The sequence below is a fragment of the Sander lucioperca genome, chromosome 2 (genome assembly GCF_008315115.2).
Source record: "Sander lucioperca isolate FBNREF2018 chromosome 2, SLUC_FBN_1.2, whole genome shotgun sequence".
Lineage (NCBI taxonomy): Eukaryota > Metazoa > Chordata > Actinopteri > Perciformes > Percidae > Sander > Sander lucioperca.
The window spans coordinates 26,246,479-26,260,993 of NC_050174.1; the positions used below are offsets into that span (position 1 = coordinate 26,246,479).

The following is a 14,515-nucleotide window of genomic DNA, read 5'->3' on the forward strand; positions in this document are numbered from 1 at the left end:
ATTCCCGAGACATGGGTCTATTTCCACTCAGCTGCCTAGCGCAACGCCACAATATGGATCAGCTCATTGAATTTTACTTGGAGTTGGGAATGCTGATATACTGCTCAATTGGTACATTCATATCTGTTCTATAATCAATACCTATTTTTTAGATGAATGAAAAGATAAAGTGTGTGTGTTGCATGTGGCGATGAACCAACACTGATGGAATTACCAGAGACTCTGCAGCTTTCCACGGAGCTTTATACTGGCTACTCGCTCATGTTTTGCTAAGTCGTAGCTTGTGTCAAATAACCAATATGTTCTTTATCAGACAGTAAACAAACACGTACAGATATAACCTATTTAGACACCACCTGAATTAGAAACCGCATATCCTAATACTTGTAAATTATTATAAGACACCATTTCATCTAATTTGAAATCAAATACAATTCTATTAGATCCCAAATGTGTTACAGTAGATGCCGTGCAGTGTTGGGGAGTAACGGAATTCATGTACCGGTGTAACGTATTCAGAATACAAATTATGAGTAACTGTATTCTGTTACAGTTACAATTTAAATAGTTGGTATTTAGAATACAGTTACATTGTTGAAATCAATGGATTACATGATGATACTTTTGTTTCACGAGTTTATTCACTCTCTGAATAAATTAAGGCAACTCCATGCATTTCCCAGAAGCCCCAATATGAAAACGAAAAAATGAGCTATTTGCGTGATCACTGATAGAGGTAGAGATGGAGCCGGAACCGGCACAACAGAGCCAGGGCAGGAATGGTTTCTATCTTGGAAATTCAAACAGCATTTTACATTAAAGAAAGAGAAGGAAGAAGGAAATATAACTGTGCAGTGCAACCTCTGCTTGCCAGCAACCAACCTCCTTTCAGCGTCCAAATTACTCCACCTGAAGAAGCATCTTAAAGTAAGTTCTTTTTAATAGCCAAGGGTAGTCGTCTGCTGTAGTTTTACTGGTCATCTTGCTATTTTATAGTTGACGTGCAACTTTACATTCTCCTATGTGCTGATTTACTAGCCCCAGAGCCATTGAAAGACTGACTAGCCCCGTTTGACATGCTAGCTAATGTTAGCTAAAATTAGCTCGTGGTAGCTAATTAGACTGCGGTTAGATTTTTGCAGTATGTAGTTCGGGACTACAAATACAAAAATCTATCTGCTTGTTATGGTAAACATTCAGCCAGTTGAAACAGAAGAACACACCAGAATAGGCCTGTTTAGTAAGCTGTATGTGATGGCCACATTCCTACACTTATAAAATGCAATTCAATGTGAAAGTAATCCAAGTATTCAGAATACATTACACAGATTGAGTAACGTAACGGAATACGTTATTCTGTATTCTGTAACAGAATACGTTTTGAAAGTATCCTTCCCAACACTGATGCCATGTTATCAAATTGTAGACACCGCTTTTACCAACCTGGGCATATAGCTTAATTAGATAGCAGGCTGTTATTATAAGAATGTAATGCCATATTAGGCATAGCCTTAAGGCAGACAAAACCCTGAGAGCTCAGAAGACAATACATTCATTTTGCCTTTATTTAAGTTTCACTTTCTTTTTTTGTGGCTCATTAGAAGACAACTGCCATAAGTCAAATCACATCAGGTAACATCTGGTCGCTACTTCACACGTCCCTTACAGCTCATATAGACACCAGACCGTGATGTAAATGTTGATGTTAATCTGATGTGATTAAATGGATTAGTCCCACACTGTACAGGAATATAGACCATTACAGGTAGAAAATGAGCATATAGGTGACTGGAAGGGTTGTAGCCATAGTTGATTGTAACCACAGTGCAGGCTGTATTTTTACGTTTTTGTCCCTGAATTAATGTTCTCCCTTTGTAACACTACTAGGGGGGTGCAGATTCTCTGATAATTTGTTCATCTCCACATCATGCAAACCTCTGACATCACACATTCTCTTTTTTATACATTTAAGAAATAGGCTATTGATGAAATATATGAATGTGCCCATTGAGCAGTATATTAGCATAATTTCCAGCTCAAAGTAAAATGCAACGAGCGGATTCATTGTGCTGGGCAGGTGAGTGGAAATAGACACCAGGCTCAGACGGAATGGAAGAAGAAAGGTTTTGTGAGGTAACGCAAAACATATTGCGAGGTAATGCAAAAGTAGTCCCCTGAAAAAATTTGCTGTGACCCTTCCGGGGCTCCGTAAATGTTTAGTGCCCATATTCATAAAAATCACTTTTTCTGGGATTTGGGGTGTTATTTTGTGTCTCTGGTGCTTCCACACACATACAAACTTGGAAAAACCCATCCATGCTGTTTTGAGTGAGATACTGATTTCTGAATGTGTCCTGCCTTCAGTCTCCGGGTGAGCTGGTCAAAATCTGCACGGCTTTCTACGTCATCAGCCGAAACATTTGGTGTGTGCTAACCACTTTAGCTAATACCACATCAGCTAACTGTTTCGCCAACTTTGGTCAGTACAAGGCAGGATTAGCCAGGAGACTTCTTCTAAACGAGGGCGCACTTCCAACTGAGTTGAATACCTGCAGACGAGGGACATGTAAGTAGTTCTATACAATTTATTTTGTAGATTAGGGTGAACTCGTGTGTGTTGTAGCAGTGTTTTGCCATTGAGAATAAGGTGGCTAACCGCTAGCAGCGTTAGCTTCTAGCTAGTAGCCCAGTACCTAGCTACTGCGCATGTGCGACTTCCAACAAAGATTGAACAGAAGTGTGATGTCTCACTCTGTAGCTAAAACAGAGAGCTCAACACACAGGGTGAAAAGAGGAGCTGCAGCAATGTGCAGTACAACAAAAATGTGTTTTTTGAAAATTAAACCATGTAAACCTATTCTGATATAACCTCTAAATACAATTATGAACCTGAAAATGAGCATAATATGGGCGCTTTAATTGGTATTTGACTTTTGACTTGACTTTCTTATCCTGAGCATTGGTTGAAGGGAATCCACCTCCTCGACGGCTTGATATACACAGCCAAAAGAGTTGCATTTAGTGTCAATTGTTTTATGTTAGGTAACATCATATCATATTCAAAGATTATTCTCAAAAAACTGACTCCCTCTTGAAGTTGCCTGTCTTTCCAGTTATCATAGGAATACAAGAGAATAAAGCATCTTGAACTCAGGTAAATGAATTCAATACATTCTGTAATATTTCCATATGGTGTCAGGCTGAACTAAATCCCAAATTGAGCTTCACAATACAAATAGCTGAATTCATTAATTCATCCAATCCAGTTGTTCAACCTGAGCCTGACAAATTCAAATTTACAACTTGCAAATACACTCTACAGGCACATTTCTTTTTCCACCCAATACACGTCTGAAACAGTAAAAGGAATTAATTGCAGCTACGTATTTTTTCTTTGACATCAGCAATGTGCACCCAGGAGTGCACACAGGCTGGAGATGTTCGCTGGCTGTCACAATCCCTCCATGATTTGTCTTGAGCTCTTTAATGGCGTACTTAATCATATTCTCATATCCCAGGTCGCTACCCATTTTTTTTTAAATCGTGCACTGACCACAAATTGTATTCTGTGGCCATTGGGAATAACTATGGTGAGAGGAGGACTTAGCGTGCCAATAACAATTACCATGTCCGGCAGCGTTATGAAGTAATTGCCCATTTCCTCTGTTGTTTATTGCCTACCAATGGCATGCCACAGGAGCTACAGCAAGGTTCAATTAGATTTGAAGGACATAAACAAGTCGCTAAATTCCTTTTTTATAGTTGCCTGATGGATGGTCACCAGACTCCCAACAAGAAAACAACGGTCAAGCTTTATCAGCAGCCCATTCTGTACAGAAATGAGCAACACGATGGTTATCAGCAGCACTGCTCTGCGGTGGAAGCCACCGTCATTGAGTAATCAGATGAAGGGGTTTTAAGCTTGTTAACAAGCTTATGAAGCTGCGATTTGACCCAAAGTAGTGCATTAGAAGAAGCAAATACCTCCTTTGCCGGTACTTACCTGCTGAAGCCCGCTGCGTCTGACTGGCCTAAATGAACACTAAACACAAATAGGATCAACTGCCATTATGTAGAAATCGAAAGAAATGAGCATTTTTAGGATTTTGAAGGTCAATATTAATATGGACATTTTGAACAGCAGAGAAAACATGATTAAAGAATGAATCTGTCCGGCACTGGAGGTTGGACCCAAAAGCAGACGACAAAACACAAAAAATAAGATTAAGTGATTTAATGCGTGAAAATATATACAATAATTGTGCTGGTGGCAAAGGGGGGTTGTATCGAGGGGATCCAGTGGTGAGTGGTGGGTGCAGTGCGCTCTCCAGAGCGTGCCCAGTGAATTGGTGGCGATGACCATGTGGTATGGCCTCTTCCAGAGTCCAACAAACAATTGAGGCTTGAATCCAATCCTTACAATGAAAGAGGAGCAGGCAGGAGGAGGAAGCAGGCAGGCAGGCAGGATACACAGGAAGCGTGAGCACGAACAAGCAAGGCAGGCTGCAACAAGAGAGAACACAGAAAACGTTTTAGCTACACAAGCTAAATCACCAGGAACCCAGATAAACACAGGGCGCCAGGAGTGCACCTATTCCACACTAGTAGACTGTACTATCTGACAACGAGTGGATCACAGAGCCGGCCTTAAGTACTGCAGGAGGATGATTAGGGAATGAGCTTCACCTGGCGCCACCTGCCAGCTAAGCCACGCCCACAGCTCACAGTCATCAGCACAGGAGGGAGAAGCATGAGGGGAAACAAACAAAACACACAGAACAAGGAGAAGAACGGGCTGCCATGATGACATCATAACAGAATCCGCTGTTTGCTAGGCCCTGCCCCCCTCCGTTACTGTTGCTACGTCTTTCAAGCTTTCTGTTTACGCACGGCACATAATACAGTTTACAACAATAACGGTGGCATATTTACCACTTGAAGTCATTTTTGAAACTAGAGACCATCTTGCGATGGGATCAAACCAGCCCCTTCTCTACTTCCAACCCCCCCGACTTCCGCACCCTATGCTCAGACCACACCCATTTTCGACTCGGCCTTCATTTTGATCTCAACTACACACCTGTAAAGTTTAGTAAGGCCTCCTGCACACTGGCTGCGTGGTGTGAGCGTGGCGTTTTTGTTGCGTGTCAGTTGCGTGGCGGCTGCGTGGCGTTTTCTATGTCTTTACACACAAACATGTTTGACGCAGCCTTGTCTGTACACATGTATGTTTCCCATTGATAAAATTAAATAAACATAAATATATACTGATTTGATTACAGCAAAGACAACGTCGGCAGTATTGACGGCAAAATAGGCTACAGAATATTTCGTTCTGTATTGACAGGTGCAGTATTTGAAAATCGATAATTATTTATTAGAATTTTTTAAAATTACATTTATATCTGCATTTATGTCAAAACCTAGAGACTTTCAAACATCAAAATGTCATTTATTAAATGTATTCGTGTCAAAATGACATATAAACATCTTTTCATATTCTTACCTGGAAACGCTTCCAACACGCTTGCGTGTCGCGTGAAAAATAGGCGTCTGTCCTATTTCTAGCATGCACGCGTTTTCGGCGCAGCTCGAGCCACGTCTGAGACATACGTGTCACGCAGGCAGTGTGCAAGCTCTAACCTGTTACCATGGGAGCCGAAATAAAAACGGACATGCCACGCAGCTGACACGCTCACGCCACGCAGCCAGTGTGCAGGAGCCCTTACTGCATCTTACACAGTTGCAACGTGGCGTGATGACAAAATCTGGCCACAGACAGACAGACAGACAGACAGGTAGACAGACAGACAGACATTTAGTACTCAAAACCTCCTCTGTGGTAACTCCCGCTACAGTAGGTGTCTCCACCACATTTTGCCATGATACACACACACACACACACACACACACACACACACACACACACACACACACACACACACACACACACACACACACACACACACACACACACACACACACACACACACACACACACACACACACACACACACACTGGACACACAGAGGTGAAAACAAGGTGGTAACAATGGGTCCTTGATTTCAGGTAGACAAGAGCAGGCTTCTCATTTCTGGCTGGCAGTCCTCAGCTGTTGCTACAGATTGTATCAGACATAGCTAGCTATGCTAACATTACCTCCATGAATTGATTAAATGATTAAGAAATAAAGAAACAGCATTGTTCATGTGTTGCAGTGATCATAGTCATTGTATGATAAGGAAAAATGTAAGGTATTTTATTATAATAGAACACACAGTTTGGCTGCTCTTGTTTTCATGTGTAAAAGCTTTAAGGATGAGGACTGACTAATGTTTTTAGCAAATGTAATACTGTATCTTGGCTAGTTAGCCAGGCATGCTAATGACGGCAGCTTACCTTTCAGAAGAAAAGCACACTGTTTATTCCATTCCTCACACTTTTACACTTAAAAGACATCACCTTCTAAGCTCTTTAAATATTACCACAGCGCCATGCACACCACTTCAACATGTGGAGATATCCAAAGCTCAACAGGCCTGCCGTGCCTGGGTATGGCAAACAGTCTTTTGCAAGACTAAGATAATAATAGGCTAGTACAAAAACTTCCAATAAATAAAAAACAACATTGTGTATAATTTTCATTCTGATGGTCTCACTCATTCTGATTGGATTAGACTCAGATGAAACTACCTGACCTTCTTTTCATTGCCTCTCTTCTTCTACTATTTTGTCACTCGAAGCAGAAATGCTCTAAAAAATTAGCTTCTTAATAAACAGATATTGCTATAAGCAAGAGTATGTGCTACTATTCAGTTCACTCCTCTGACAAGCGCTGGATGTGTCATAGCTTGAGCTCGGCTGTTGTCCCTCAGCTCACGGTCCTAGTGAGGCTGTTGTCATCAGCCATGCATGTCACTCCCGGCCTTCTCCCAGGTGCGTAGGTGCTGATGGGATGGCAGCCTCACAGGCCCAGCTGCAGCACCAGATATGCTTCCTTATCTATAATGCCCAATTATGGCAAAGAAACCAACGCTGTTTATATGCTAAGCCTGCTGGGGCAAAGACTTGATGAGAAACGAGAAATGTCACACTCTCTCTCTCTCTCTTCCACGCTGACACACACTTGATGCTCTGACTGTATCTCAATGATACACATCGAAGTGCGCGCCTATATGTTGTTTTGCGCGGTGTGTAATAGAGGCGGATGCGGAGAAGCACGGCGAAGCCTGATGAAATATATATTCCAATAATGATATGCAGATGAGGCTCTGGTCGCCAAAACAGTTTCAGAGTCAGATAAGAATCAATTCTGTTCAGCCTTGAGGAATCACGATAATGAATTCAGCAGCTAACCTGACAATCAGCAGTCAGCCACAGACAATAATGGCAATCTCAGATGGAGCGAGCATTCATCTTTACACTGTTGGCCTAGAGTCATGCAGTGATTACATTACCAACATTTAATGATGACATCCAATGATGGAGGGACAAAGAGGCACGCATGCCAGCCTGGATAATTGATGATGGATTTTAATTGCCTTTGATTGTTTATCCATGTTTTTTTTGACAATTTTTGACAAAATGGAACAGAAGTGTTTACACCGCACTGTTACACAGTACTAAGGATGCAATCAAATACAAATACATTATTCAGATATGAACAGATTAAGCATTCTCAACAGATGCAAATGGAAACAGAATTTATGCAGTAATGTTTTTTTCTCTACTAAATTGACCTGTAACCAGATCGACTTTCAGACATAATTTGGCATAGAAATCACACAAAAAGGTGTCCTTAGAACTGGTTCTTGCCTTTCAGTTCAAATGCGGCAACGGCAGCACTGCACTCTGAAACCCATTGTTTTCAATGGCTTACGCTGCGCCACGACGGCGTTTCGCTGCGTTGGCACAGAATCCAACGGTGAGCTCGGCCAAATCGTGTTTGGTCTGAAAGGCCTATGTTGATTTAGAAGAAGAAATAAGGGCGATACATTCGATATTTGGTATGTTTAGTCCATAATAATGATAACAAAGTACAACATTTGTTGTGCGATGCAGGATAAAGCTTGACTAATTCTTCACAGATGCTATTTACACCTCATGATGCAATATTTAAGCAGTGGACAGGATGATGAACTGAATTTAGGGACCATCTTAAAAGTACATGCAAATGGCCAAGAGAGCCCCATTTAGCTTACTCATTTTCTTTGTAAAAATTTTTTTTGTTTTGACATCCTCCCATATGCTTGATTCTTATTTTAAGCAACATAGCACAATAGCATACCACTGTTTCATTTGAATAATGTAGGTCCATATTAAATATGATGTTATTTTGTGCAGTCTGTGAACAGCTTAACTCATACACATATGACGAGAACAAAAGAATTGGACATAGAAAAGGGAGGCAGTAGATAATTCCCAACAACAGAATGCAGCTAATTTGTGTGAAATGAACAGATACAGATAGCAGCTCCATATTTGCAGTGCTCTCACAGGGCTTACATTTTGCACAAGGATAACAATCCATTGTTTAGAGAAAATTTGGGGGTCTCATGCTACCAATTTTCAAATCAGAGTTGTTATCTTCCTGACATACCCGCTGCTGTTATGAGTGGCAGTGTGAGGATTAATGCAGCTCCTCTCCCAGCTCTCAATATTTCATAGATTTGTTTTGGCCTTTGAAGGCTTTAAACCTCTCTAGATCGAGTTATTTTCCTCTTCTTGAAGAGATCGCTGAATCTCCCAATCTCCCCTCCCCATCAATATTCAGAACTTCTTTGGACGCACATAAATCCACTCTTGCTCTTAAATCATTCATCAAAAATGGGCCCGTCTCTGAATTTGAGACTGTCTTTTAAAGGCCAAATCAGACGCATTCTGGAGGTTGCTGTATAATTTATAGTTGTTATGGGTTTCATGTATCATGTCAGAGGGATTTGGACAGATGGATGTGAGGAAGGAGCACTGAGACAGATGTATACTCAGGCACAATGAAATTCAAATTGGCACCTGACATCGCAAGGATCATCCCCATCTTGCTTTGGATGGGAAAGAAGCCTGAGTGGAAGAAGCAGATGCAACTGTGAGGTGATGAAAGTGCTAAGGTGCGCTTTCGGAGAATGACTTTGCATTTGTAGCTATCTTAGTCACAGCACTACAACAGCGAGCAGCGTGGGCCTTTAGTCATGGTCATCTTTTTCGGACCAGAACATAACAGCCCACTTGCTAGATGCTTTTATACAAAGTGCCTCACACGATCATGTGGACATACATTTTTAACTCATGCAGTCGCCGTGGGAATAGAGCTCTTAATCTCCACAGTGTTACGCTCTGCCCACAGATGTACACGCTCAAATTCTTCCTTTCAAGAAACGTATTAAAAGCTTCTATTTTTGTTTGTACGCTATCCATTTTTGGAAAACAAAATGTTGCTGTGTAAAAGAAGCATTTTGCTATTGACAAATGTATGCATATTCAATTCTGCTTTCTTCCACACAAATATCACGAGATAAAAAGACCAGATGAAGAAAACTAAGATAAATCAGAGCTAGGCAGAGCAATGTAACTACCTCAAATAACCTCCCACTCGTCATCAAAACAGGTCAGCAGCTACATAAAAACAGAACCCTGCAAAAGTTTTCACATTACAAATACAAACTCTCGTACGTTTAGGTGCTTCAGACAGACAACAGTGGATCCGATTTTTAGGTCTCTCATCCCTTAATGGAATTTCCTTCAATCAGACAGAGGAAGTGAAAGGCAGGGGGAAGTAAAATGATGCAGCGACCAGAAAACAAAGCTGGCAGGCATTGTCCTGCTTCCAAGACTCATGCAGAGACAAAGAGGCCCTCCAGACTCGAGTCTCCGGCTCTAGAGGGTATCTGTGTTATTGTGTGACACGGGCTGCTATGCCAGATGGCTGGTCCGTGAAGTGAACCCCACCCATACTTGTCAAAATGCCACCACGTTGGCTGGTGCAGGGCATGCTAAATCCCTCTCGCGGGAGAAGCCAGTTTGCAACCATTCAGCTCCAATTACAAATCTTCAGTAGCACCCGAGGATTTGAGGCCATCCAAATATGGTGATTACTCTGCAGTTCCTGGAGGGGTGAAGCTGAGAGCTGAGCTCTTTATTGGTATGCGCTGTTTACTTACTGTCTGTGTGTCCATCTGTTGACTTGGAGGACAGACACAGCTCGATTTTTCTGTGGAGGCCACACTGCAAGCTTGGCTCGCATAACAATGATGTGACATTATCCTGCGGTTTTATGGAATTTTAAATAGTCAAACAATAGTCAAGTCGGCAGACACAGTAATGAATAAAGCTGACAATAGACTTTTATTTTGGGGGTGCGCGGGGTCAGAAAAAAGGGGTCGGGTTATGCATTTTCCTATTTACTGAAAAAAATTTCCATGCCACAAATATTACATTTTATGTATTTCTTTTCTTTTTAGAATGACCTCAAAAGAAGTTATACGTAGTTTAGTACGTCAAAATAGTCTAAAACCTGTCTTGTGTGTGTGCTATGGATCATAAAGGTTTGTGTTCCCATATGCAGAGGACAACGGTCATGTCCCCGTCTCAGGGCTTTATTTTCAAGCAGCTGGCACAACTAATACATCAGTTGTGGGAAACCGTAGATGTCAATCAAAAATAGAGAGCAGCTGAAATGCTCAGAATAATAAAACATACATTGTATTTGCTAATGTGTTTCTATTTCCAGAATTTCTTCTTCTTTTTTATTTTTACAACCTTTATTACGTTTTTGCAATTTTCAACATAACACAACCAATCATGTATGTGCCTATTTTTACTCTTTATATTTAATTTGGGCTATGTAAAATTATTTCCCAAAAACATATTAAGTCTCAAATTAGTTTTGAGTTGAGAAATGAGGGAGGATGACGTTGTATTATTTCCAAAGTCAAAGGGGAGGGTCTTGCCCCTCCTCCCCACCCTAATAATTTGCGTACAGTCCCTTAGAGGTCTAAATCAGTGAACAGGCTTCATTTTTTTCTTCCATCAGCCGAGATTTTTTTTTTGGCACTGTACTACATTTTTCTCCTTCCCTGTTTGAAAATGTCACTGTCACGATACCAAAGCGACGGCTTGTTAAATCACAGTCATGAGTCATTTTAATGAGAGCAGAGGGGTATTTTAAGTCCGACACATTAAATCTGGTGCTGAAGTTAGTTTTATTAGACCAAAGAAGCCTAACATGATGGGGCTGGCCAATGACTGAATGGCTGGTTCTAATTCACCATTAAGCACATAGATACGGTAGGCAATCTGGCCTCTCTTCAGGGATTCTTTGTGAGGTAAAAGGACCTACATGGCACAAGCACTGTTTGAATAACCACTTCATGGTTACAGTGTTGCAACACACTGCTTCTATAATGCTTCTATGATTAGCCGGAATCATTAGGGGCCCAGTTAACATAGGGTGGTTTCTGTAGGACATGTTTTAATCCAAAGGTTTACGTGTTTACCATTTTGTCTCTGGAAATGCAGTCAGGTCAGAAAAATAAATAGCCTTAGACGCAAGAAAATTAATTTGAAACTTTTGTATTACCTAATTTACCATATGTGGGTCAAAAAAGTTTCCTATGGGACCTTTTCTCCTTATCAGTTGCTCGCTGGCCTAAAAATACATGTAAATATGGGTCGTAATAAACTGCTTGCACAGACGACCTATACGGCGGAAAACGGAGGAGGATCTGAAATTAGAACTTGTGACTTTTACAGAGTGTCTTATCTCTGAACATGGAGCTTTGTCTCCTGCAGCAGCTGCTGGTTTGGCGACTCTCTTCAGCTCCTTTCTCACACAGTCTATCATGACTTTTCCATATGACTTTGCTTCTTACTCTGTAACAGAAGTGACTTGAAATGTAGCGAAGTACAATACCTGATATAAAAAACACTTAAGTAAAAGTAATATTACACTTTTTTTAAAAACATTTTAAAAATGACTTAGTTACAGTAACGAGAGTACACATAATTACTTCCACCCCTGCTTACAGTTGTGCACTTTAAATTCTCTCTACCTGGCCCTCACACCACTGTATCTCTCAGCTTCTGCTCTGCTCAACACTGACTCCTGTGTCCATGTGGTTGTTCAGCAACGTTGTCAGTGACAGACAGTGTAATGATGCCCTGTGGATGAGCCCCGCTGGGTCTCGGAGCTGCCACACACCAGACTCCTCACACTGCTGGAGAACGTCAATCAGCTGCCCCTCTGCATGTGTGTGTGTGTGTGTGTGTGTGTGTGTGTGTGTGTGTGTGTGTGTGTGTGTGTGTGTGTGTGTGTGTGTGTGTGTGTGGCTCTACCCATGGCCATGTACATCTGTATGATTGTCTCTCTGTTATGTCATTTGCTTGGCAGGTTTGGCGAAGCCCATGGGGCTAGTTGAGGGACCTGGAGGCCTTGGCCAGGGGGGAGCTGCTGCCACTCTGGGAGAAGACAGCCATGATGCCGAGGGGAAGTACGAGGAGTACGGCTACAACGCTCAGCTCAGTGACCGCATCTCCCTGGACAGGAGCATCCCCGACTACAGGCCTAAAAAGTATGTCCACCTTCTGTTTCTTCTCATTTTCTGTCATGTACATTCTCCTTCCAACTATACTACTGCTGTACACCTGTTTGCCCCTGGCAGGGCTGTGTAATGTTAGAGAGACTTGTAACTGCGAGATTTGCCAGTTTAATCCCTGCTGCAGTTGATGGGCTCTGTTTTTATGAAGGCACACAATGTACGGCAGGACTTTTTCCAGGGAACTGGCATTTTCATCAAGCGCACAGTGTTTGGTTTTTTCCCTCTTCTTCTTCTTTATGGCATTTATTTGTATTTTGGTGAATCTCCAGGACATTTTACTGTGCCAAAATAGAAGCAGAGCTTCAGTACAAGGTGTGCCAGAAATCATAAACTGTGCTGTTAAATTGTGGTGTTGAGGATTTTTGGAATTTACAACAACTTCCTGTAGACTCAGACCAGGTCAAAAGTGCATGTTCACACTTATGCTATTTTTAAGCTTTTGCTAATCAATAATGTCTGAAAAGCTTCTTCTCCACAGTTCGCCAACAGGGTTTAATTCCCATTAGGATAAATATGAGAAAATCAGATATTTATTTCTAAATATATGCAGCTGCGGTATGAACGATTGTGATCCAACAAAGAACTGTCAGTATGCACGTGATGAGCATGCACTAAATGAGACTTGTTGAGTTTGCTGTGTCTTGTCCAGATGTCAGGGACAGAATGCTGGATGGTTCTCTTAAGACCAATGCAACATGGCCCCCGACTTAGCTTTTAACTCTTCGTTTGAAGGTGCTGTATATTTTCCTAATGTCTTCATCTTTATTCAAGACTTGCAAATGTCGCCCTTGTTAATTTAATGGCTTCCAGCGAAGGGCATTCCTGTACACCTGGCGGTTTATGACATTCGTTTTGGACTGGCCGCTCCCAGCTTCCCAGTGACACATGGCACATTGTAAATTTGGACCAACCCAAAATGACATCACAGAGCAGTGCATTCATCTATTGAAAATAATAATTGGTTTTAGCCTACAAACACAATTCAAACAATTACGCTGCTGTCACGTTTGGCATTCATTTCACAATAGTCTGCATTATTGTTGTTAGCAGGTAACGTCAGCATTTCCACTGGCTGATGGACTGTGGAGAAATTGTTTGTCACCCCTGCTGTGTTCAATAGAGCAGTCTATGTGCACCAGCGTCCCTGATGAAATGTGCATATATAAATATATATATCAGATATGCAAAACTGTCAACTGAAACATTGCTACTCCTCTGTGCCTCCTTATTAGGGAGACTCTCGAGGGGCCGCTATGACCTGTGCTAGCGACAGCCTGATCTCACAGAAATATGTGAAATTACCTCATGATGTCTGGGCGTGGCACATAGTGTGTTAAAATGACCTGCCGACACCACAGAAACAATGCCAATGGAAAGTCAATTAAGATCCTTGTCGTGGTGAACACACAAATTCCCTGGTTCAACACAGGCCTGTTATAAAGTCCGCCCAGGGAGGAGGTCGTTTGAAACCAAAAGTCAATGTTGACTTATTTACGTAACATACTTAACTTACGTTACTTAACAAACATACTTATTTTAAGCCAAAGCATGATCTTCCCCCAAACATAACCAAGTAGTTATGTTGCCTGAACCTAAATTGTTTCTGTGGTGCCAACATTTTAACACATTACGTGCCACCACCACGTAATGCGATGTTAAGTCTTTTCACGTAACTCTGTGTGATCAGGTTGAATAGCACGTTTATTGCTGGTTGACCACGGTTTCCTCTGCAAGCTCATATTACAATGTTATCTTATTGACCACACTGGACAGAATTATACAAGAGATACATTTCAGTAAGAATAGATTTTTGATATTGACATTGTCTTTTTACTACAAAAGGCACTGCACCCTCTTCAATATCTAATATTTATCCAGTCAGACATTTGAACAGAGTTGGGTGACAGTTAAACATTAAAGT

The 14,515-nt window shown here is 41.5% G+C and overlaps 1 protein-coding gene across 1 annotated transcript in view; it reads left to right on the forward strand.

Moving 5' to 3' along the window:
- The window catches only part of galnt9 (polypeptide N-acetylgalactosaminyltransferase 9), a 115,910-nt gene that overhangs the window by 6,875 nt on the left and 94,520 nt on the right, over positions 1-14,515 (forward strand). Inside the window, exon 2 of the mRNA XM_031300525.2 lies at positions 12,387-12,567. Within this exon, the coding sequence (XP_031156385.1) occupies positions 12,387-12,567 (181 nt within the window). The remainder of the gene's footprint in view (positions 1-12,386; positions 12,568-14,515) is intronic.